The 22038-nt window shown below is 44.4% G+C and overlaps 1 protein-coding gene across 2 annotated transcripts; it reads left to right on the forward strand.

Moving 5' to 3' along the window:
- The first annotated feature begins 4281 nt into the window (after positions 1–4281).
- LOC144946429 (proactivator polypeptide-like 1) lies at positions 4282–19942 on the forward strand. Of its 2 annotated transcripts, XM_078875268.1 has the most exons (12): positions 4285–4440; positions 6705–6829; positions 8040–8114; positions 9969–10094; positions 11924–12016; positions 12915–12989; positions 13331–13456; positions 15353–15403; positions 15602–15644; positions 16427–16554; positions 17280–17390; positions 17968–19942. In XM_078875268.1, exons 1-12 carry the CDS (start codon positions 4383–4385, stop codon positions 18007–18009), a joined length of 1053 nt encoding a protein of 350 aa, XP_078731394.1. In that variant the 5' UTR covers positions 4285–4382; the 3' UTR covers positions 18010–19942. The 2 variants fall into 2 exon arrangements, with proteins under 2 accessions (XP_078731395.1, XP_078731394.1); XM_078875269.1 differs by lacking the exon at positions 8040–8114 and having other exon boundaries at positions 4282–4440.
- The last annotated feature ends 2096 nt before the right edge of the window (positions 19943–22038 follow it).

Below are 22038 nucleotides of genomic sequence, written 5' to 3' on the forward strand. Positions count from 1 at the left end.
ATTCCCACCACCATCCATCCCAGAAGAATTCCCTCATCAAGACTCTATATCATAGAGCCCAATGCATCTCCGACCATGAACACATTTCCAGTGAACTCAAACACGTACGCCAAGCTCTTAAGGCTAATGGTTACTCCGACTACACAATCCGCAAAGCCATCACTCCAACCACCAAGAAGGATCCTGTTGAGGAGCCTTTCAAGACCATCACCTTACCCTACATTGCTGGGGTCACAAAAAAGATCTCCAAAATCCTGATTAAACACAAGATCCAGGTCCGATTCAACACAGTACATAAAATCCGTGATCTGGTACCGTCTGTAAAAGATGTGGTTCCAGACATACAGTACCCTGGTGTCTACAAACTAAGTTGCCTCTGTGGTAGCAGTTACATTGGGGAAACCAAACGACATGTCTCGGACCGCATCCGTGAACATAAAGCTGACCTGAAACACTGTAGGACAAACACCTCAGCCGTGGCAGATCACTGTTACAACTCAGTGGGCTCACATGACATTGACTTCTCCAAGACAGAGGTTCTCTGCAAGCCATCTGGCTATCATGAGAGATTCGTACATGAGGCGATCCACATTTACAAACACAGAGACAATTTTAACCGAGAAGATGGATTCTGGCTTAGCAATCACTGGAAGGACGTAATAAACCATTTTGATACACATTAGGGTGGGTAGAATAATACATAGTGTTATATTAAAAATGTATAAGGTATAGGGTGGTTTATAGCAATACAGTATGTAATTTAATGTTGGTTTTGCCTATGGAAGTATATAGTACGGTATAGACGCGTGTGATGTAAGAGAATAAAGTTTAGATGGAAGCATATTATATAATTTTTTACAACGTAGAATTTTTTCATGTATTACTTACTGTTAGTAACTCAGCTTATTGTAGAGTATAGTAAGTTTACTGATGATGCTATGTAGTTTATACTTTAGTTTGTCATGCAGTTTATACTGTAGTTTTTTACGTGGTTGTTTAGTAACTACAGCTACATACTATTAACATTCCTTTCCTTTGTTAATGCTCCCCCCCTTCCCCCCCCCCCTTTGATGCTGCTAATCCTGCATAATGCACGGGCATAGTATTGATTTGGAACCCCCCCCGCCCACCTCCTACGCATTTTCCATATGCTGAATTCCTCTTGATATGCAAATTATTTTGTTTAGGCGCTCTTCTTCCCACCTCCCCCCCCTCTAACCCAGCTTAAATATACGCTCCAAGCTTGGGGTGTTTCATTCTTCGCCTGAGGATGGCTGCTTGCGTTGTGGCCGAAACGTCGTGAGAATTGTTTTATTATGTTTTATTTTTATTATTTTATTACTTCCCTTCTACGTGACTTTACCGAAAGAACCAAGAAGATGAATTGTAGATGACTTGGGAAAGCCTTCATCCAGCAGTGGGTCGAGCATGACCGATTACGATAAGTACGTAGTACAGAGCCAAAGATAAACTACAACATCACGCGCCTGCGCGCACGACAACGATAAGAAATTAGAGCGTCAAAAATAAAACAACAAACGTCTTCGTGCGTAGATTCACTTGTAAACGTAATTAACACACCAATGTATACACCCCCGATAGAGAGATGTGACGCCTGCACATTGAGACATGCTGACAAAAACACTTTAACAATTCCATAAAGTGCTTTAGAGTAACCAGTGGTGGAAGTGTTTGGCATTGCCAAAGATGCCTCGTGAACAGGAAGGATGAACACGTGTGCATCTGAGCGTGATCTCACCAACAGCAAACTCACGAGGAGTTGAGTAAGATATAAGCCACAGGCATCATCTGATGCATAGGAGGAAACACAAGGGGCTTAGCAATGCAGCCGTGCTGTGTAATGGGTTGCCAACCCAGCACTGTGGTGACCAATCTCAGCATTCCAGTCACACCGTACTGAAGTACCCCTTTAGTACAGGATTGTGTGCATTACTCTGTGGCCTGGACTAGTGTCACTTGGGCGACTGATGATATCTGGATTCGAATTAACGACGTCCATTTCGCCCTGATTATGGCATTAGTTGTGTTGAAGGTAACATAAAGACACGTGACATGTGAATGACGAGAAGGCGACCATAGTCTCTGCTCCTTCAAGGGAGGTGGCTATCAGTGCTCGACTATTGGTATTTACCTCCTGACAATATTTTGTGCCATACGCGAGAATATAAACTTCGGCGACTGTGGTGAAATGGTCAGTCACCACGACACCACCCCCAGAGTTTAGTGCTAAAGAAAAAGCGCCGTGGCATTTATTTTAAACCCCGCACTTTCTGCATAACAGAGATTAGCCTGCCCAGTCTTGATATTCACAGAAAAAAATCTTCTCACCTGCCCAAGCGAGAGTAAGTCATTAATGTATTGCCTCGGGCGTTCAATAGCAATAAATGAATGACCATGCTACGTAAATGCCAGCCTCTCCCCACCCAGCCCCACCCCTCCCACCTCCACCTAGCCCCACCCTCCCCACCCAGCCCCTCCTCTCCCCACCCAGCCCCTCTCCACCCTCCCATCTCCACCCATCCCCACCCCTCCCACCCCCACCCAGCCCCTCCCCTCCCCACCCAGCCCCTCCCCTCCCTACCCAGCCCCTCCCCACCCTCCCCTCTCCACCCATCCCCACCCCTCCCACCCCCACCCAGCCCCTCCCCTCCCCACCCAGCCCCTCCCCTCCCTACCCAGCCCCTCCCCACCCTCCCCTCTCCACCCAGCCCCACCCCTCCAATTTTTGGATGCACGACGGACTGACGGACACAATAATCCCCTGTGGGCCGGTGGAACCAAGTGGTTCCTACCAGTATAACAGCAATGTGTGTACATACGCCTTGTGTCAATCGACTGATGGAAAGGGCCTCATCATTGAGTGCAGGTCGTGGGAGATATTTGAACATACTTCACCACACTGGTCAGTGCCGGTAGGTCAATGTGTAGGAGCATAGGCGTGGTAGCAAAAGTACAGCACAATAATTACAGTTGTTGGACTGCCCCTTGCTGACCGCAGTACACTATTGAAGAGTGATAATGACTGCTAGTGTTACACTACAGTACTCTGTAAGTTTGTAGTGTACAGAAATCACGGCTAATTATCATTTTTATGAATTCGATGACGTATGGAGCAAAACATACACTAATATGAATTGCATATCAATGATCGATGTGCACTGTATTCTAAATCAAATAAAACGTATCCGTAGAATGTTCATATTAAACGACAACTGCCATGTCATAATATGCAGGACAGCATTTTCTGGTTTTGACAAGTGCTAACATTTCTTTACTTTACGTTATTTAATCTGCCCTATCCGTGAAATTCTACCCCGCCATAGGAATGTGGCAAGGCCGTAGCCATGGAGTCAACATTGGGGGGGGGGGGGGCAAATCTTCCAGAGTGTCTGGGGGTCCCAACCCAGAAAAATATCTAAATTTGAAAACGAATTTCCTGCATAAAATATTACAAAATTCACGAACACATGGGATGGACTTTTTATTTATTTTTTACAATAATGTCAAATAGTGTATTGAATTACATTGGTAAAACAGTTTTTACTGTTTGAAGAGTGATAGTGACTGCTAGTGTTGTATGTAATAGCAGAGATTAGGGATTAATAAAGTACAACCATAACCACAATCATATAAACAGAAATATATGCATTGATTTATATGAAGACAAGTCCAGATATTGTGGCCAATATTTTGCAAATTGTTGTTTTTATTTACATAGCATAGCAATTGTTATAGCAATATATTGGGGGGGGACATATTGAGCATATTTGGAATGTGGAATTTAATTTGGGAATAAAAAATATATATATCGCTTTGACTTTATTTTCCTTTTTTTATCGCATTATATTCGAGTAAAACAAATTTGAGTAGAACAAATCACTGGAAATCCGGTGATTGCAATCACGTATTTACATTACAGATCATTCATGACCACGCGTGGATTGGATGGGTGATGCACATGGGGGCTGACAATGATTAATACTAATTTGAAAAGAACAAATCACTGGAAATCCGGTGATTGCAATCACGTATTTACATTAGAGATCATTCATTACCACGCGTGGATTGGATGCGTGATGCACATGGGGGCTGACAATGATTAATACTAATTTGAAAAGAACAAATCACTGGAAATCCGGTGATTGCAATCACGTATTTACATTACAGATCATTCATTACCACGCGTGGATTGTGTGGGTTGATGGAGATGATGCATGCGGCTCATGATGATGATAAGGAACCACGTGGGTTCGGAGGCGTACATAAGGGCTGGGTCACAACCATCTTTAAACTCACTCTCACGCGTTCTCTCACACACATTCTCTCGCATTCTCTTACTCCAAGGTTGGTGTGTGGTGACAATGCCAGCATCAATGGACATCCTACGCATTGCTGCCATCCTCTGCGTGGCGTATGCCGGTAAGGTTTAATTTACAATCTTGTCTCAGCCCCCCCACCTCCAAACGCATCGCTCTTTCTCCCTTATCGAACAGCAACAACTCTGCTGCCCTGTGTGTGCGTGTTTATGTAAGCGTGCGCTTGTGTAAGTTAGAAAGTAGTGGCTATATTTAGCCGTCTTGATGGTGATGACCGAGGGATTTCGTTGGGGGTGAGACTTGGATTGTTGCTGCCCCTGCAGTTGTCAACCCGGGGTGCCGTGGGAGATGGAGCGATCGGAATCGACGCAAATATAATCGCGGGTCAAAACTTTTTAAACAAAAAAAATGATTTGCTGGATCGCAAGATCCGTGAGCCGTGATTGCCCCGCTGCCTTCATCCAGCAGTGGATCAACCACGGCCGATGGTTTAAATGCCGTGGTGCGCGCAGATGCTTTGTTTTTTTTCTTTCGAAAAATGAGCGCGGCGCAATGCTGGATTGATTTTAGGCGTGGATGTTGACGTCTATATTCTTAGATTTGTTTTTTTAAAGGCTGTAAAAAATAATCACGAACCGATGTGACCTAGGCCGTCTATTATAGGACACGACGCAATACTGTACGTACAGTGTCGATGTCTACAGTATATGTATAATTATCTGGCACAACCACATTGTTGCCTTGTGTAAGATTGCATTTATATTTAATATAACATGCCACAGTCGACAATAGGCCTCTAGAACAACCTTTTAGCATTGCCGTGTTTTATGGTTGCTGTGTGCATTGTGTGGGCGAGGGGGGAGCGGTGGCGCAGTGGTTGACGCACTGTTATGAACCTGGGTGACAATTGGATTCGTACACGGCTAACGTCAGGTGCGAGTCTTACTTCAACCTGGGCCCCCCCCTCCCGCACTGACCAGCATGGTGAAGTATGGTCAAACGGCACCCAGCGTGTGGAGTGCCATTTCATCCAGCAGTGGATTTGCCAAAGGGATTGTGTGATTTATTAATGTTGCCGCATGCGGTGTGAATATTTCCACACCCCACAGTATATATGTGTACTACTGTTGGTTACTGTGACGGCTGTATTCACGTGAATGATGACTGCCGTTGTCGGTAACCCAAGATGTGTGTACGACACGATTCCTAATCTGTATGCAGGACATATGTTTTATAACCATTCATTTAAACCCACTTTTTTGTAAGGGTGACCTGGGATGGTAAAGAATCAAAATCTCGGGTTTGAAATCGCGGTGAAGTGACGTTTAACACATTCCTGCGGAGGGAGCTGGTAGGAACGTTGGGTTGCTCGGTCAATGGCCAGGGTCAACGGCGGCGTGGTGTATTCCGGAAATATGCCCAACTCAGGGCGGGCACAAGCCGGCGTGAGTAGGTTAAACGTTGTTGTACAAGGGCACCACGGGGTGACCAGCCTCTCCCCACCCTCCCCATCCCTGCACGACGGACACACTAATCCCATGTGGTGCTGGTAACCAGGAGGTTCCTACCAGTAAAATGTCTAATTGTGCAGGAAGTGTGGCCGTTGGCTACTATGGTGTATAAGATTGCAAAGTTGTTGCTTGCTATCGCATCTGCTGGCAGATTGGCCTCCAATAGAGGAAGCTCTCGAATCCCTATGTCTGTGTTTTTGGCCTACTCTTTCATGCTAGCAAAACTTTTTGGAAAAGCTTGTTCCCCTACCACACGCGATCTGCCGATTTGACTGGACATGGCGGCGGTGGTTAGAAAATGTACCCATTGCTTCAGCTGCCCCACTGGGAGATCGCATGGGTGACCTCAGGATTACAATTTCAAGTCCGCTAACTGTGTTTATAACAACAGCAGCTTGCAAGCCCTGCCCCACATTTACTTGGTATTGACCACTGCCAAGACGAATGGTGGCTGCATGATTGTCTACCCCCATCCCCTTGTGTGCTGGAGTGACCTCGGTAGTTGCTGATTAATGGCCCTTTTCGCTGTTATCCACTACAGCGCTTCACAGCCTTTTTAATTTAATTCCATGGCACACGCTCCAGCTTTCTCCAATCTTTGTGGCATACTGAACTAAAGTTACTGTGCCCTCCAGCAGTGGAAGATTCATCAAGGCAGACGAGTGTGTGTACGCACCACCTAAAGTGACACGCCGAATTGTTTCTATTTAATAATTAATTGAGATTTATTTCTGACCCAATCGGAAAGTACCGTGGTAGGCGCTGGGACTTTGCTGCGGGACACTGCACACCTGTTGTAAAGCGGTGATCTGCAGGTCCTACTAAACGGGAATTGCTCTTCGTGCGTGGTGTGCAGGGAGTTCCCTTGCCGTTCCCCCGTACGCAGCGGTGTGCAGTCATGGGCCAGATGCCTGGTGCCGTGACCTGGACACGGCGGTGCAGTGCAGCGCCGTCCGGATCTGCCTGCCTCTCTGGAAAGAGGTCTGTCACCTGCTTTACCTGGTGCCTTGTGAATAATTTCCTTTTGAAAAAGGCGTTTTCATTCGTTTGCAGCTAAAGGAGTTTGAGACGCTGTTTTCACCCTAATGAAGTCTTCCTGCTTATGGCTACATTTGATAAGGCACTCGTCCATCCTTGGTCTAGGCCGATTTAGCCACGAGGTGGCTTCTGGTGATGTGGTGTGAAGATATTCGGGGGGGACAAGTGCTCCTGTTTCCATATTGGCTTTAGGATGTTTGTGGTCAGTTGGGCACTTTCAACGGTGCTTGGTGGTAGGACAAAGCCTAGTTGTGCCATTGGCTCAAGAGTTAAGTGTACACGTGTAATTTTCTAAAATGTGAGTGCCGTTCTGATCTCACCAGCAGGCCTCTGGTTAAAATTGTAATTCTGCTTTTATAAGTAACTTTGTTTCTTTTTATCGCGGCCATGCCAAGTACATCTCTGTACCAATGAACCAGACAAGTGTGGTAAGTGGTGAGGTTGTACCAACAATTTCCAAAGCTATGCATTCCTCCATATTATTTGTTGGTTACATATGTATTAACGCCTTTCGCACTTTGTAGCCATCCATGCTAATCGTAAGTGAGGTAATGATACATGAAGTATATTGTCATGTTCAAAGGACTCTCCTTTGACCCTGAACCAATGATGGAAATTTGTATATTCCTATGGTATTGGGGTAGTTACTGCAAGACATGCAATTCTGCTTTTTCCACAAGCCTCTATTCCCTTACTCACCCCTGGAGAGATGATTAGCCGACTCAACGCCTGGTTTTGAACTTTGATGCGCGATGAATACTCTAACAGCCTCGAGGGACTGGAATGAATTTCCAGCAGCCTCTCCAGTGGGTTGAATTAAATTGATAAGTGAGGGAAATTTATTGGTAACAACGCAGGCTTTCAAGCTTGCCAAGCTTTTATCATTTAAGTGACTAGGCTTCAACCTAGAATCTGCCATGTCAAGTAATACCCTGGTCCTACTCTATTGGGCCTGAGCTACCTTAATGTTTCTCTTCGGAGTTTGCTTCCTAAATAAGTATTTGGGTTACGCTAATGATTGTTCTACCTATAAATGTGCAAATTATTTTTTAAAAGTTAGTCTGCGTTTATTTTAATGCCCTTTCTAAGCTCTTCATTGTATGCCACAGCTGAAGATTCTGGAAATAAGTTTAGTTGTGATATTTGTCCACAGAATGGAATCGTGTGCGAGTTCTGTGAAAAGTTCATTGTTTCCCTCGACAACATTTTGAAAAACGGTGAAACTCAGGTTTGTGATCTCATCCACATGGAAAAAAATAACCACTTGTACTAAGACCATGAATTTCAGGAATATCGTTGGCAGCAATGCATGCCCCATGAGCGTGCTGGCAATTGGGTGGATTGCAAAATTGAGAAATGTTATGTCTAGCCAATCTACGCAGGTGTTAACGAATCAAGCAGGTTTTTTTAACGAAGTATATATGCTGAACACTTTCTACGACCATAATTTGAATTGTTTTCAGGATCGAATGGGCCACGTATTAGTCACTAATTCAGTGGTGGCCAACTGGCGTCTCCTGAGCCACATGACTCTTTAATCCCCTACATGCGGCTCTATCAAGGGGCATAATGTAGAACATGCTATAATGGCACATAATGAATGTCTCGTGCTATGCTGAAAACAATCACCTATATAAACTTGGCTCTTGGCAGACCTCATGGGTAATTTTGTCTCTTGGTCTGTTAAACGTTGGCTGCCCCTGCTCTAGTTGATTAGGGATGGAGTACATCCTCTTGCTTGTCACTAGTTCACGGTCAACTGGTCATTCAGTCCTTCCTACGTGCAGTCCATTATTGCCAGTCGCTTGATCAATGCAATACGACTTGCCAGAAAAAAAATCTGAAGGTTTTTGCCAGCATCTGTCCAGACCCCACTCGTGCAAGTATCTGGGTGTTACTTGTTTAAAAACTGCTCATTGGGTTCCTTGGTCTTCAAAGTCAAAAAATAGTCTGCACATGGAGCCCAGAGGGCACGTTAAGCAGAATCTAGCAAGTGGCAACCATGTACCGTCTTGACAGTTTGCTACACTAAAATAATGGCACTTGCAGTCAATTTATTGACTGATCTGTTGACCTTATGGAGGAGGATAAACTAAAATTTTTATCTAATGCCCTCCCAAGATTTCAAGCAGGTGTCACTGCTGATTGGGAGCTGCCTACCCCGTTTAGTCTGCTGCCTCATTGCGTTTCCACTCCTTGTGGTTTGGAGTGACCAAGTTTGTAAGGAGTGGGTTGAGGCTTGTTTTCTGAGGTTTTCGGGGTTTGTGGAAATTGTACAGTTTCATTATCGGATGTTGCTGCAAAATGCACTTGATCAACTTCAACAACTTTACGTAATGTCAATACTTTTCAAGGCCCTTTCAAATTACTTGCTTCAATGTGTTCATACGTTGTCTTGTAATGCATTGCTTATTTGACGGAATGGCCCTAATTCCTAAAATGTTGCACATGAGAGAATCTCGGATGAAACTGGATGTAGTTTCTCTAGGTTGATGGTAAGGATTCCAACTTGGTGGGTGGAGTGAGGGTGGAGCCAGGCAGGGAACACGTGGAAGGCAATACAGAACCACCTAGTAGGTTCTGGATGGAGGGGGGGAGGTGTCCAAAGGCGTAGCAGGGCCACGCTGAGGGGCATAAAGGGGGGTCCCGGGTCTGCATGGCTGTTTGCTGCGGCTTTGCATTGTGGGTCGGGCAGTGTGCCAACAGACCCAACCCCATTTGTGTAGTTGCCCCATTGGGGGTTATAGAATACATGATGTTGCCTCCTGAATCGTATCTCAAGTGAACCCACTGCACATACAAACGCCATCCTCTGCTTGTTTATATACCATAGTTTATTTAGTGACTTGCTTCCCATTCTATTTTGGACTCCTATTGTGTATTGTTTGATCCATCCCTACTGGACATCTGTGCAACAAGAGCTTCATATCTCTTCCTCCTGGATTCTAAAAGATTGCAATTTTATAAAACTACAAACTCACCGCTTTCATGCATTTACTTCAATGTAACAATGGGCAACTATAGTGTTTTCATTTGTTTTTCTCATTGCCAGGTTGAGTTAATGACTGCATTTTATGTTCAGGCCAAGGTGAAGAACAGCTTGGACATGGTGTGCGATCTGTTGGTGTTTAACACTCTGCGCGCAGACTGCCACGAGGCTGTCGAAGAGTTCTTGCCCAAGGTGTTCTCTTATCTAGAAGGCCTTCTGGTAGGCATTGTTGCATACAAGCTACACAAATGATGCAAACTGGGATTTCGATCGCCCCTTGGTGGGATACCACTGTTTGAATGATTAGCGCACAACTTATTCTGCTGCCTCAATTCGATCGTCGATTTCTTTGCACTAGTCTTTGGGTCTTTTGATAAATCGTGGGATGGGTTGTAAAAACGCTGTTGATCACACCAAGTGGTCATCGGGTAGAGAAAGAGGTTGGCCTCTAAAGGAAAACTGTTTATAAAAGTTAAAAAAATGGGTGGGGCACGAGCCCCACCCATTTTTCAAATACTCGGCAACAGCCAGTGCTAAAATGGAAACATTATAGCCAGTTATTACTTAATCGGGTTTATAACGTCCTTCCAGTGATTGCTGTGTTTGTACCCATCCTCTCGATTGAAATTGTCTCTATAATATGGATGGCTTCATGAATGAATCTTTGATGGCCAGTGGGCTTGCAAAGTACCTTCATCTTAGAAATGTTTGTGTGAACCAACTGCATTAAAACAATGATCAGCCGTAGTATTGGTCCTACCACATTTCAGATCTGCCTTGTGCTCTCGAACATGGTCAGACATGTCGCTTAGTTTCCCTAATCCAACTACTGCCGCAGACACTGCTTGGTTTGTCGACGCAGGGGTATTGCATGTCGGATTGCATCGCGAATTTTATGTACTGTGTTTAAATCGAACCTGGATCTTGTTTGCTCATGATTTTGGAAATATTCTCTGACCCCTGTTATGTATGGCAAGGTGATGGTTTTGATTGCGTCCTCGGATGGTTATTTCCCAACAGTTGGTGATCGGTTTATGGATTGTGTAGTCTGAATATCCATCTTGAGAGCTTGGTGTACGTGTTTTCAGTTCACTGGCTAGGTGATGATTGGAAATACTTAACTCTAAGGTGTAGAGTTCTGGGAACATTTGTGAGACGGGTTTAGGTAGGCATCCGTATGGGTGGCTTTCCTGTGGACAGTCCCGTTGAGCCATCTGGTCTCTTTTCAATAAAAACATCCAAGAATGGTACGTTGCCACCCTTTTCCACCTCCAAGGTGAATTTGATGGCTGAGTGTATGGCATTGTGGTTGAGGCATTGGTTTCGCGCTGGTCGGCCATGTGGCCAGATGCCAAACATGTCCTCTACATATCTTCCACAAGGACCGATGTAGAGTGGATGGCGTCTGTCTTAAATTTTTCCATAAACATTGGCTACAACTGGATGGAGAACCCATTGGGGACTTCAACTTGTTTGCAGAATGTTCCATTCCAGGTCATGGGTGTGGTGTGAGGCAGTTTCACCCAGGGCTGGTACATTTATTGGACCAAATCTTCAATGATTGCAATGGTGTCGGGCACAGGAACTTTGGTAAACAAAGACTACATTGAATCTAACGTGCAAATCAGCTGGGGATGATGAGATGTCCTTAATTAATGATACCAATTGAGCCGAGTTAAGTAGTGGAGGTCTTACCAGTGTCGTAATTCAAACATTGCTCATCAAACTCGGTCAGCAGGTTTAATTTGCAGTACACTAACCGTTACACCAGCGCACTATCCTGACATTACCATAAAAATTTGAAAGTTCCACAACTAGTTCATGGCTGCCAAGAGATGAAAAATCGCCCAATGCTCGTTTCAGCTTCTAGACACTTTCACAGACTCCCATGTGAGCCATGAGCCACTTATATCTCCAACCACTTGCAGAATCAAAAGCTTGAACTTGCTGTGAAGGCATGTGCAGTCCCAGCAACACGTGCATACAAGTAAATGCTGCGAGTGGTTAAGCTTGACGTGGCTGCTGTGTGGCATGTTCTCTGCTTACAGGCTGATCCCAAGAAAGTGTGCAGTGCCCTATGCCTATGTAGGTCAGATGGTGAACTGGCTCTGCAAGTTGCCCCAACCCCACAGCTCAAAGGGGTGAGAACAATTCAAACGCTTGTGGACACAATCCAGTGCTACTTTTCCTTAATTTGATACATGTAGCCCTGTAGTCGTTTATTGGTTCTTCAAATAAAATGCACCCGTGCTCTCGCAATGCATCCAAAGGGTTGAGCGCAATTCATTACCGTTAGAATGAGGCAAAATAATCTTAATTGCAGTTCTGACTTCATAATTACGACGGTTGATTGCGTAGCCAAAGTTGGTCAAACCTAATGTAACTAAATTCCTTTAATTTGAGAACTGGTGGTAAGATTATTAATCTCTCCTAATTTTTGACCTTGAACTCCTGGCTTGGATATAAGCTCGTCACCATCCAGTACGATGGGACTCTCTGGCCTTGCCAAATTTTCCAATATTCTAAATTATGTACAATGGTACGCCCCAGTGCCTCCTGCCCCTGTAAAAAAATCCGAATTGATGCACCTGCATCAATTCTATCCAGAACTTTGGATTTGTCTCGGACTAAGTAATTTATACTTGTCCCTTTCTATTACTTGATATGGGTGTAGACGACATTTCTGAGGAGAGTTGGCATGCACAATGCACACAAGGTCGAGTCCAAAGCAACAGGTTTGCACGAACGCTTACCATGCGTGCCGCCACTAGAATGAGTCATTGTGCTGCGTGACGTCGCTCCACATGAATGCCATAACATTGGACCATTTGTGACAAATTGCTACTTCTGTAATATATGCAGAAAGCGCAACCAAGCCAAATTGTCCCCAATTGCTAATTCTCATACTGAATTAACGGTTTTACTGTACTATGGATTAATTGCTTGCAAAGCAACACTGGGAAAAATAATTGCAGTGTTAATGCTTGGCACGGCATGCAGGCACGTGTGAAGGATGGCTTGCGTTCTGTGTCTTGGCAGCTGAACGTGACGTGCAAGCTGTGCCAGAATGTTGTGGCAGCAGTTCATGACACCTTGACTGATCCTGCCACGAAGGTAAAACTGGTCGATTGGGAATTTTTTGAATTAACTGGGTGGCTCTGAGGCAGCTTAAAAGATGGGCTGGTGCATGTTTTTAAAAAATCGAGCTCTACAAAAATATTGTGGCAGTAATCCAATTTGCAGCCTAGTGGCTGAGTAATTAAAGGATAGTGGATGAAGTCCAGTATTTCTTTTGCTATGAATTTATCTTCCCTCGGTTCTATTTTTGCACTAACCAGCGTGGTGGAATATGGTCAAAGCATGCATTTCCTGATGACTATTAGCTTGCTGCCAATTCTGCTGTGGAGAAAACCAGGGAAAATGGACTTGGCACACTGCCGAATTCTCTCTCGCAGAAGGAGATTTATGGAGACGTCGATGCTGTCTGCAACATGATGACCTTCCAGCCACTTGCAGATAAGTGCAAGCGCCTTGCTGACAAGTACCTGCCCATGCTCTTCAACTACCTCGACAAAAACCTGGTACTTATGGAATCTTCAGTGGCCTATTAGGATTGCTACCTGTCATGCTTTTCCTTGGGCAACCCCTCCTTTTTGAGGTAGTTGTCCTGGGACATTAAATCCCACATCTTGTTGCGTAATGTCTAACGCCGCTCATGACGCATTTATGTGAAGTTCCTCCCCTCTTCCATATCGTGATCCACGGCGTCCTGTCATTAGACACGCCCTGGTTCTTTGAACGGCAAAGGTAGCCCCAAGTGATCTCCACTTTTGTACTCTAACACACATGGCTAATAAGATGGTGTGCGAGTGGAGGGGACTGCATTATTCATGATGCATCTTCTAGAGACTTAGACTTTTTTATATCGTTGAAGACCTTTGGTTGCTTTTGATACTAACCGTCCAAATAAACTCGCGCTTTTGTGCATTTGCTCTGTCCATCCATAATAGAAGGGATGCTTGAACGCTCGTAAAGCGACCCAATAGAAACCCACCTGAGGTATACGGTTGCTGCTAATAGGGCCCTGCCATATTAATAACCAGATGAATCTGGGAAACTGGCATGAACCACAATATACTAAGTTGTTTGGCCCCACCAAGCTACCTGTCGGCTGCCATACTGGGAATTAACTACTTCTGAAGATGATGCACATTGGTGAAAGCATTGCGTGTATCTTGATTAGTTTTGTTCTATCTTGCGTAGTTTTATCAATTTCAACTTGTTCTGCCGTGTAACCCAAGGTGAAATAATGTTCTTGCAGTACTCCCTACAGTTGGTACTCTGACATGTGATCGAAGATGTCCAGAGGTACTACATACAGTAGGCCCTCGGTTAATGTTTTTAATCCGATCCATGGAAACTACTGAAGCAACGTAACTATTCATAGAATTCACTTACGAGTTGAAACATAGGAGCAGTTTCCATTGCCAACACGGGAAACATAATGTAAGCCAGTCGAGGTCGAAATGGGCATCGCCGATTGGCTGAGGCATGCTCTGCCCTCTTAAGCACTCTGATTGGCACCCACGTGCATAACGTAAACGTACGTTAATCAAAATGGTAATGTTGGTCAAAACAATAGGGTCGTGTGGGAATTGTTACCTGACCTACTGCATTGAGTCGCTCCGATAGGCCTTGCCCAACAATCTGTTCAGGTCAAATGATCCAAAGTGCTACTTTGTGTCGGAGAAAAAAATCCTCGTGCTTGACTTGCACTCAAGTGGAGTGGGCTTTACTAATGCAACACTCTGACCATTAGGCCATCTACAATTATTGCACTTAATTTTTCTAATTGCAGCACCTGAAAGAGTATGCAATGCATCCCCAAGTGTAGCCACTGGTTCTACTTGTGTATTTATTCTTCGTTTTTACGCAATTTGCCCCTTTGTTGGAATCTTGATCTGCTTTTTGCACTGGCTGTCGCATGCATTGCCCTCGAATGGACATGCTGACGAGATGAAGGCTACGAACCACTGTGGAGCTCGGTTCTGTTCTTGCAAAATCCTGGATTAAACTTAGGTGGTATCTTAATTTTCACTGGTAACTGAAACCTCTGCCTTGTTTAATTTTAAATAAATGAAGCTTTTAACCACCTAATGCTATTAATCTCAGCTGTGAAGGTTACGTTTGCCTTTCCAATACACATCCTAGGCAAAGGATGCCTAGGTAGGGACTTATTTCAACAATTGAGTTATGCATAATTAATTTCACATTCGGTCTGTCCCACACTTGTGGTGAGGAAATTATTGTGCAAAGTTGCTGTGACCTGCGGTTGAGAATCAAACCATTGAAGCAATGCAAGCCGACTCGGCACTCCTGTATCCCGAGATAAGGCATGCCTTTGGCTTTTTTGCCATTAGTTTCATTGCAAGTACCATGTTTGGAATGTGTGTTTTGCCATTTTCTGTGCGATCCAGGTGCCTGATAAAGTCTGCAAGGCGTTGAGGTGGTGCCCTTCAAACCAAGGGGTACAACGTGATTTTTTTTTTTTCCACCTTCCAACGCGCTGCGACTTTGTTCCAAATCTACAAAGCGGTTCCAAAGACTTGAGTGCACAGGTTGAAACGTGTAAAATGCTGGTCTAAATACAGCTATCATGTTGAGCAAAATAAGTGTCGGCTATGAAATGACACGAACTAAATTGGCCGTTTGTGGTTTATTTTCAGATTGGGTTTGATTGCAACGAGATGCCCTCCTGCCAAGACTCTGGTACTGAGACTGTAGAGTTTTTTTTTATTGACATGTAATCTTGTTACTTTATCCTGTAGCCATTGATGGTGCTTGGCACACTGCTTTAATATTCCAGGCAACTACAGTTTTATTCTTCACACCACCCCACTGGCAGCAAATAGCTTTATCAACATGGCCTTGGCTTTCTCTTGCTTTTGAGGGTGCCATGGTGGTTAACTACCTTACCTGGTATACAAGAGGTCGTGGGTTCAATCCTGACGCCTGTGTTTGGGGTTTGCATGTTCTCCCCATGGTCACGTGGATTTCTCCTGGGTCCGCTGGGGTTTCCCCTCCGCATTTTAGAATCGACATGCGTTTTCAAGTATTTGGCTGCTGTAAGTTTCCGTGGTGATAAGCCGCTTCGTCAAATCATCTGACCAAGTTGCTTATGAAATAGAGCCATATAGCTCAGTGGCCTCTACTGGTAAAATAAAGTCTAGTTATAGTTAACGTTCCCTAAATCAGGTAGGCAATCTATTGGCTTCTACCTCACCAAATGAGACTGGCACTGCCTCCACCACCCTTCGTGTTTGGTGCGCACTAACAGCACGTCCCCAAGGTAATAACAACAAGGTTCAGTGTAGTGTGTGTTTTTACTTCAAATTTAATACTTCTAGGTCTGTCCCCAACGGTCGTCGGCAAGCATGTGACATTACATTTAGCACCCACGGCATGTAGCCTCCAAGAACACCAAGTTAAGAAGCCTTACCATCTCCTTGTTTGTGTTCATGTTAATGAACACAAACCATTTGCCTTGGCAGATGACCCCATGTGCCATGCGTGTCGTACACTGGAGAAAGCCCTGAGCCTCTCGCTCCTGAATCTGGTCTTCCCAGCCCAGGAGAACCTCGTCTTGGCTGACTGGACCCCAATGGACTCGCTGCAGAAGGTGATAATATTTGCATTTCCAAATCTTTCATGCATTCGGTATTAGCACCGTTCTTTATTGAGCAAGGCTATCGCGAAGGCGTTTCAGATTTAGTTTGCAGTTTTTGCAATAAGGCACAAAGTTGCTATGTAGTTTACTCTTCATTTGTGAGCAACTTTGGAGCCTGTGGTGCCTTTTTATGCATGGTTTTATTCTTTGCCTAACATCGTGGGATCTCGCAGCCCATTTGTTAATCCGCAGCTGGATGAAGATATTTGACCAGACTTCACTGTTGGTCAGTGCGGCTTTGAAGGTGGTGGGGCAAGGATTGCATGTTGCGCTTGGGTGTGCCCTCTCACCCACAATATAGCCCTACAGCCTAAAACAAACACTTTTGCACAGTATTTGCCCTCCCAAGCAATATCCAGGCTCCATAAGCTTGGATTCTGAGATGGGTGCTGACTTGGTAGTTTACCTGTTTGCAGAGGTGGGACAAAGTCATTGTTATGCAAGTCCAAGTCGAGTCGCAAGTCATCAAATTCATGACTCGAGTCTGACTCGAGTCCAAGTCACATGACTCGAGTCCACATCTCATAGGTGGGACAAAGTCATTGTTATGCAAGTCGAGTCGCAAGTCATCAAATTCATGACTCGAGTCTGACTCGAGTCCAAGTCACGACTCGAGTCCACACCTCTGCCTGTTTGTGTACAAATGTGGATTTAATTGATTGAAATCTCCTGTGCAGGAATACTCTCTTGTGGATCTGGTGAGCCAGATGGCTATGGTGCTGCCCTTGCATTGCCTGCAGGGGCCCTCCTACTGGTGTCAGTCCACAGACACCGCCAACATCTGCAATGTAAGTGGTGCCGTTTATGCGAGTGTTGATAAGGCTGGTACTTTAAATGCTTGGCTTTTGCTGTTCACTTGTCAGAGGCCAGAATTTGTTCGCTCTTGGATGAACGCAGTCCCCAACCAATCCAGTCTTATCAGTTGCCTTTTCGCTCCAGTTCTGGCAGTTGATGCCCTCATGGGCCCATTGCCTCTTTGCCGCTGATCCATTGCGCGACTTGATGACCAGCCATAATCCCGTGTGAGGCATGTGTCCTGCTCAAGTGCACTTGCTTTACCAGTGAATGTGTCCAACTTGCACACATTCTAACCAATGTGTTCCTCCCCTGTTGCCATGTTGGCGTTTTTCAGGTTTTGTTTAAGTTTCATTGCCAACGTAAGCTAATATACACTAATTAGATGTTTCTATTTTATCTGATATCTTTATTTTAATTTTATTGAATTCGATTCCTGTCTTAGGAACGTGGAATTTCCACCGCTGGCTGGGGGGGGTTGCATTCTGACCTGTACACTGTAGTTCACGTGACATTGGAGCCACTTTGTTTATGACTGTCATGCATTTCGTTATTTCTGTCTTTCCACAGGCCATGGAGCACTGCACAGAGAAGGTGTGGGGATCCAAGTAAACGAAAGGGCCACACAGCTTACCCCCTCACCCCCTCCACTTATCCCTGAATATCTTTGTCCTGGTGTGACCTAAATGTCTGCCGTTAAAAACCGATCACTTTTTCAAATATATCTAATTAATATTCCATTATGGCTTTTGAACGGTCGAATGTGCATTTAAATATTGTGACCACCATGGTGGTTTGATACGGTAGTTGCCGACCCCCCCCCCTCTCGCTTCATCACGAACTGCATCTTGTTGTGCAGTACATCCAAAACTACAAGAATCCCCACCCCAGCTATAAGATGCCGCCATTACACGTCCTTTCGCATATTTGTTGCTCATTGGGGAACATCGATTGTAACGTTTTGCATAGGCTTTTTTTAAATGGTAGAATAATTGTCCACTATCTAGGAACACGCGTAGTAAACTTATTTTTGCGATGTAATGCTGCACTGCACATTTGTTCTGTAATATCACTGAAAATCCCTCCACCCCCATGATTGGCCTGGGGTCTGCCAGTCCGCCATTTTTGTATGGGTGTTGTGCGTGTGAGGTTATAAATTGAAAAGTATTAAAGGGCTTGGAAAGGTGAGTGGTAAATGATGGTACCTCTGCCTAGAAATGGGAAAAGTATTTGAATTGGACATTTCACAATATTTTGAAATGAGGTAAAATCGCTTTTGCCAGCGTTCATGGCTGACCCATGACCTTAGAACTATTCTAGTTGATGCAGGAAAATGTCTTACCTCCTGCTCCCTGCCCCTCCCCACCTGCTTGGAGGTAAAGGGAATCTAGGTAAGAGGCCTTGCCCAGCGCATGACCCATCCGCCATCTCGACCTCGGTGATTTGGTTTTTTGATGCGAGGGGTGGGAACTATAGCACGTGGTACCTGCACTGTTGGATCGGTCTCCAAGGAGGACCGTTGTCCTGTGTTCCCCTTTTTTCTCGGGGCTGTCGTGTGTTTTAGGTCTACGAAATACGGTTTAAAAGCAGGCCTGATTTGGACCCAGCTTCATTAGCTGTTGTGGCAATCTTGTGGTTGGCTTGGACGGTGACTATTACTAAAAGTTGATGGCAGATGGGTTGTGGAAGGAGGGTCCTACCTAGCTAGGAAAGTTTGCTTTTTTAACGTTACAAAAGTCGGTGTGGGTTTGAGTTGGAGACTGCTAATACAAACTGCGCTTAACACAAGTACTAAAGCTCTGGGTTTTTTGCTTTAGTTTTGAAATGTAATTGCCACATCCTACGTTAGTTTTTCCTATCTGGCAATCCGATTTGGACGGTGTGGGTGGTTATATGGTTTTTTGTTTCCATAAACATAGATATAAAGTTTCCGTTTCAAGCCTCTTTGCTTAATGTGTTTCTCTCGCATGATGCAGTGAAACCACGCGCCGGTTGCCTGCCAAGTACAATGCCCCACGTCTGACCACATAGCCGAAATGAGAATTGAAACTGCATAGCGCTTTGAAGTAGGATAGCCACATGAAAGCGAATCTCGGGAAACCTGTTCTTTAAATGAAGTTCGATTTAAAAAAACATCTAATTTTCAGATTCAAGCCTCAACCTTTTGAAAATTGCTAGTCATTTGCTTAAATTATTTCAAGGTGCGTGGTGACCTCCAAGCTGGCGTGTCGTGCACAACACGTTAGACTGTCTTGGAATTCCAGGAGCTCTCGACGCGTATAGGCAAAGGGGCCCAGGTAAAATTTTGGGTCCAAATTGGTTGCCCGCATAAGATATCGCACAAAGCGAACCCCAGAAACCTTATGCTTAAAGAGTTCATTGCCAAGTTTCAAGAATCGTGACCCTTCAATTGCAGTCCATTTGCTTGACAAATTCTTTAAAAAAATTTCCCCAGTAGCACGAGTAGTCCGTCTCAAACGGCTATGAAACCTGCATTGTCATTGCATTGTTAAAGATTAATAATAAAAATGTTTCTGTTTTAAAAGTTGGAGTCTATTGTGTTTTATTAGCCATTGCAATTTAAAATGTTAGTGATCAGTGCTGGTGTGGATGAGGTTAAATTGCCGATCCCAGACATTCTGCTACAGTGTTGCACCAAGGTTGATTAGCTGCTGTAGGTGGATTGGCTCATGGTTCAAACAACATTGGGGTGGCTGAGAATTGGGAATAAATCGAGAGCTATAGAATTTGATAATTTGGAATGCAAATTTGGTAATACTGAATGCACAGTACCAGGTAATTACGTAGATTGCAAGACCACGTGGTGCTGGCTCTGAAGCCTTCATCATTTTGACGTGGCATTTAATGCATCCACTTTCAGTTTATCGTGCGTTTGTAGAACTCTTGCTGTCAGGCCAGACACTTTTTCAATGAGCTGTATCCTCTCGTGCAAACCGTTGACGGCATGTCCCCCACCGCATGCGCTTTCCTGCCGATTTGCGTTTGTCGGTTTATTGAACCGATGACAAATCTGACACGAAATGTTAGTCCACAGCAGTCCTCTGGTATAACAAACGGCGCCTTTTATTTTTTTGACTTTTTTTTTTAGCATGGCCGCATGTGCAAAATAAACACCAAGAGATTCAATTCCTCATGACTAGCTTCCCAGCTTGTGGCAACGCTTAGTTTAGCAATTGGAAATATACGCTCCATTAAATGGTATTTATGGGAACAGGCTTAACATTGCTTTTGCTGCAGTCAACCTTCATTAATTTGCTCAAACTTAAATTGCACAGGTTTACAAGCATTCTTGTGCTGCCCCAGCCCAAAAGGCAAGGGATGAACTGTGACAATTCAAACTTGTTGCCTGTAAGGTCTGGGAATGGCAGAGTACCTGCAAGACGCTGCTGCACCAATATTGCTTCTGTGGTTAGTTGACGTTTCTGTAATTGGTGCTAGAATCCTGTGATGCTCGTGTCGAATTGCTCGCCATCACGAGCTGGACGTTAAGAAAACTTGTTTTTTTTTTAAACCCGAGCATGGGAGATCACCGGGCTTGCTTGGGTTGGAGATATTTTGAGCTAGAATCCAGACACTGCTGTGATTTAAACCGTTGTCAAGTATAGTGCTGCCCCCTAGTGTCGACCAGATGTGTATTTGAAGGTACAGTATCTCGACGAGTGTATACACTTGTTGATGTTCTCTTCGTGCGAAAAGTAAAACTAGAAAATGTTTCCATCGCATCCATCTCCAAAAAAGACTCAAATTTCTTACACCCATCAGTCGTGTACGGACTTCTGTGAGTGCGTACTTTCAGCGGCACTTTCAAGAGACGCGAACTGGAGCGGGTTTGACGCCATCTCATCGGCAGCCAGGCTTATTTGTACCAATGCTGGTTAATGGGCAATATTGCAGAGGTCCTTCCATTGAGGTCCCAGTTGGATGGAAAATTATATAATATACAGGAAAACCTTGGATTGCGAGCATAATTCGTTCCGGAAACGTTTTTTTGTAATCCAACGCACTCGTATATCAGTTGTGATCACGTGGTGCTCAGCAGACAAAGCGTATACGTACTACTCGTATTGCAAGACATCGCTCGTTTATAAAATTAATATTTAAAGATTTTGCTCTCCTTGCAAAACACTCGCAGACCAAGTTACTCGCAATCCAAGGTTATACTGCGTAACTAATGAAATGTGTATTATCATTACACGGCACCAGTTGTACAATTGGGAGGCAGAGGAGCAAAGGCAGGCTAATTTGAACGAAATAATTCTGGTAAACTGCAAATGGAGATAACCACTGACCTGTATTTGAGGATTCGTGAGTTAAGAATTCTAATAAGTGCCACCAAGTCGGATAACAAGGTGACCAAAAGCGCATTCGTAACATTATTTCGTTTCAAATCTATATTTACAGTAGTTAAATTAATCAAACTTTCACGACCAATATTACGATCCATGATTTTTTTTTTTGGGGGGTTAGATCGTGTAGGTATAATGTCAATTAAACCAATGTACCCTCCACCACCCTACACAGCCAAACAAATCAAGTTGTCACGTGGCCAAATGTGCCACTTGATTTTGGTTTTCAGCAAATTTCCAGTTAAGCGTCGTACGTGATTGTAAACAAATTTCC

Source organism: Lampetra fluviatilis, chromosome 41, assembly GCF_964198595.1.
Source record: "Lampetra fluviatilis chromosome 41, kcLamFluv1.1, whole genome shotgun sequence".
NCBI classification, from domain to species: domain Eukaryota; kingdom Metazoa; phylum Chordata; class Hyperoartia; order Petromyzontiformes; family Petromyzontidae; genus Lampetra; species Lampetra fluviatilis.

What these genes read in the sequence shown, in the direction of transcription:
- LOC144946429 (XM_078875268.1), top strand. Translation starts at nt 4,383, where the DNA reads ATGCCAGCATCAATGGACATCCTACGCATTGCTGCCATCCTCTGCGTG. An exon ending in CAACCCCACAGCTCAAAGGG is followed by an intron (nt 12,017 to 12,914) that starts GTGAGAACAATT and finishes GTGTCTTGGCAG; the next exon opens with CTGAACGTGACGTGCAAGCT. An exon ending in TGACTGATCCTGCCACGAAG is followed by an intron (nt 12,990 to 13,330) that starts GTAAAACTGGTC and finishes TCTCTCTCGCAG; the next exon opens with AAGGAGATTTATGGAGACGT.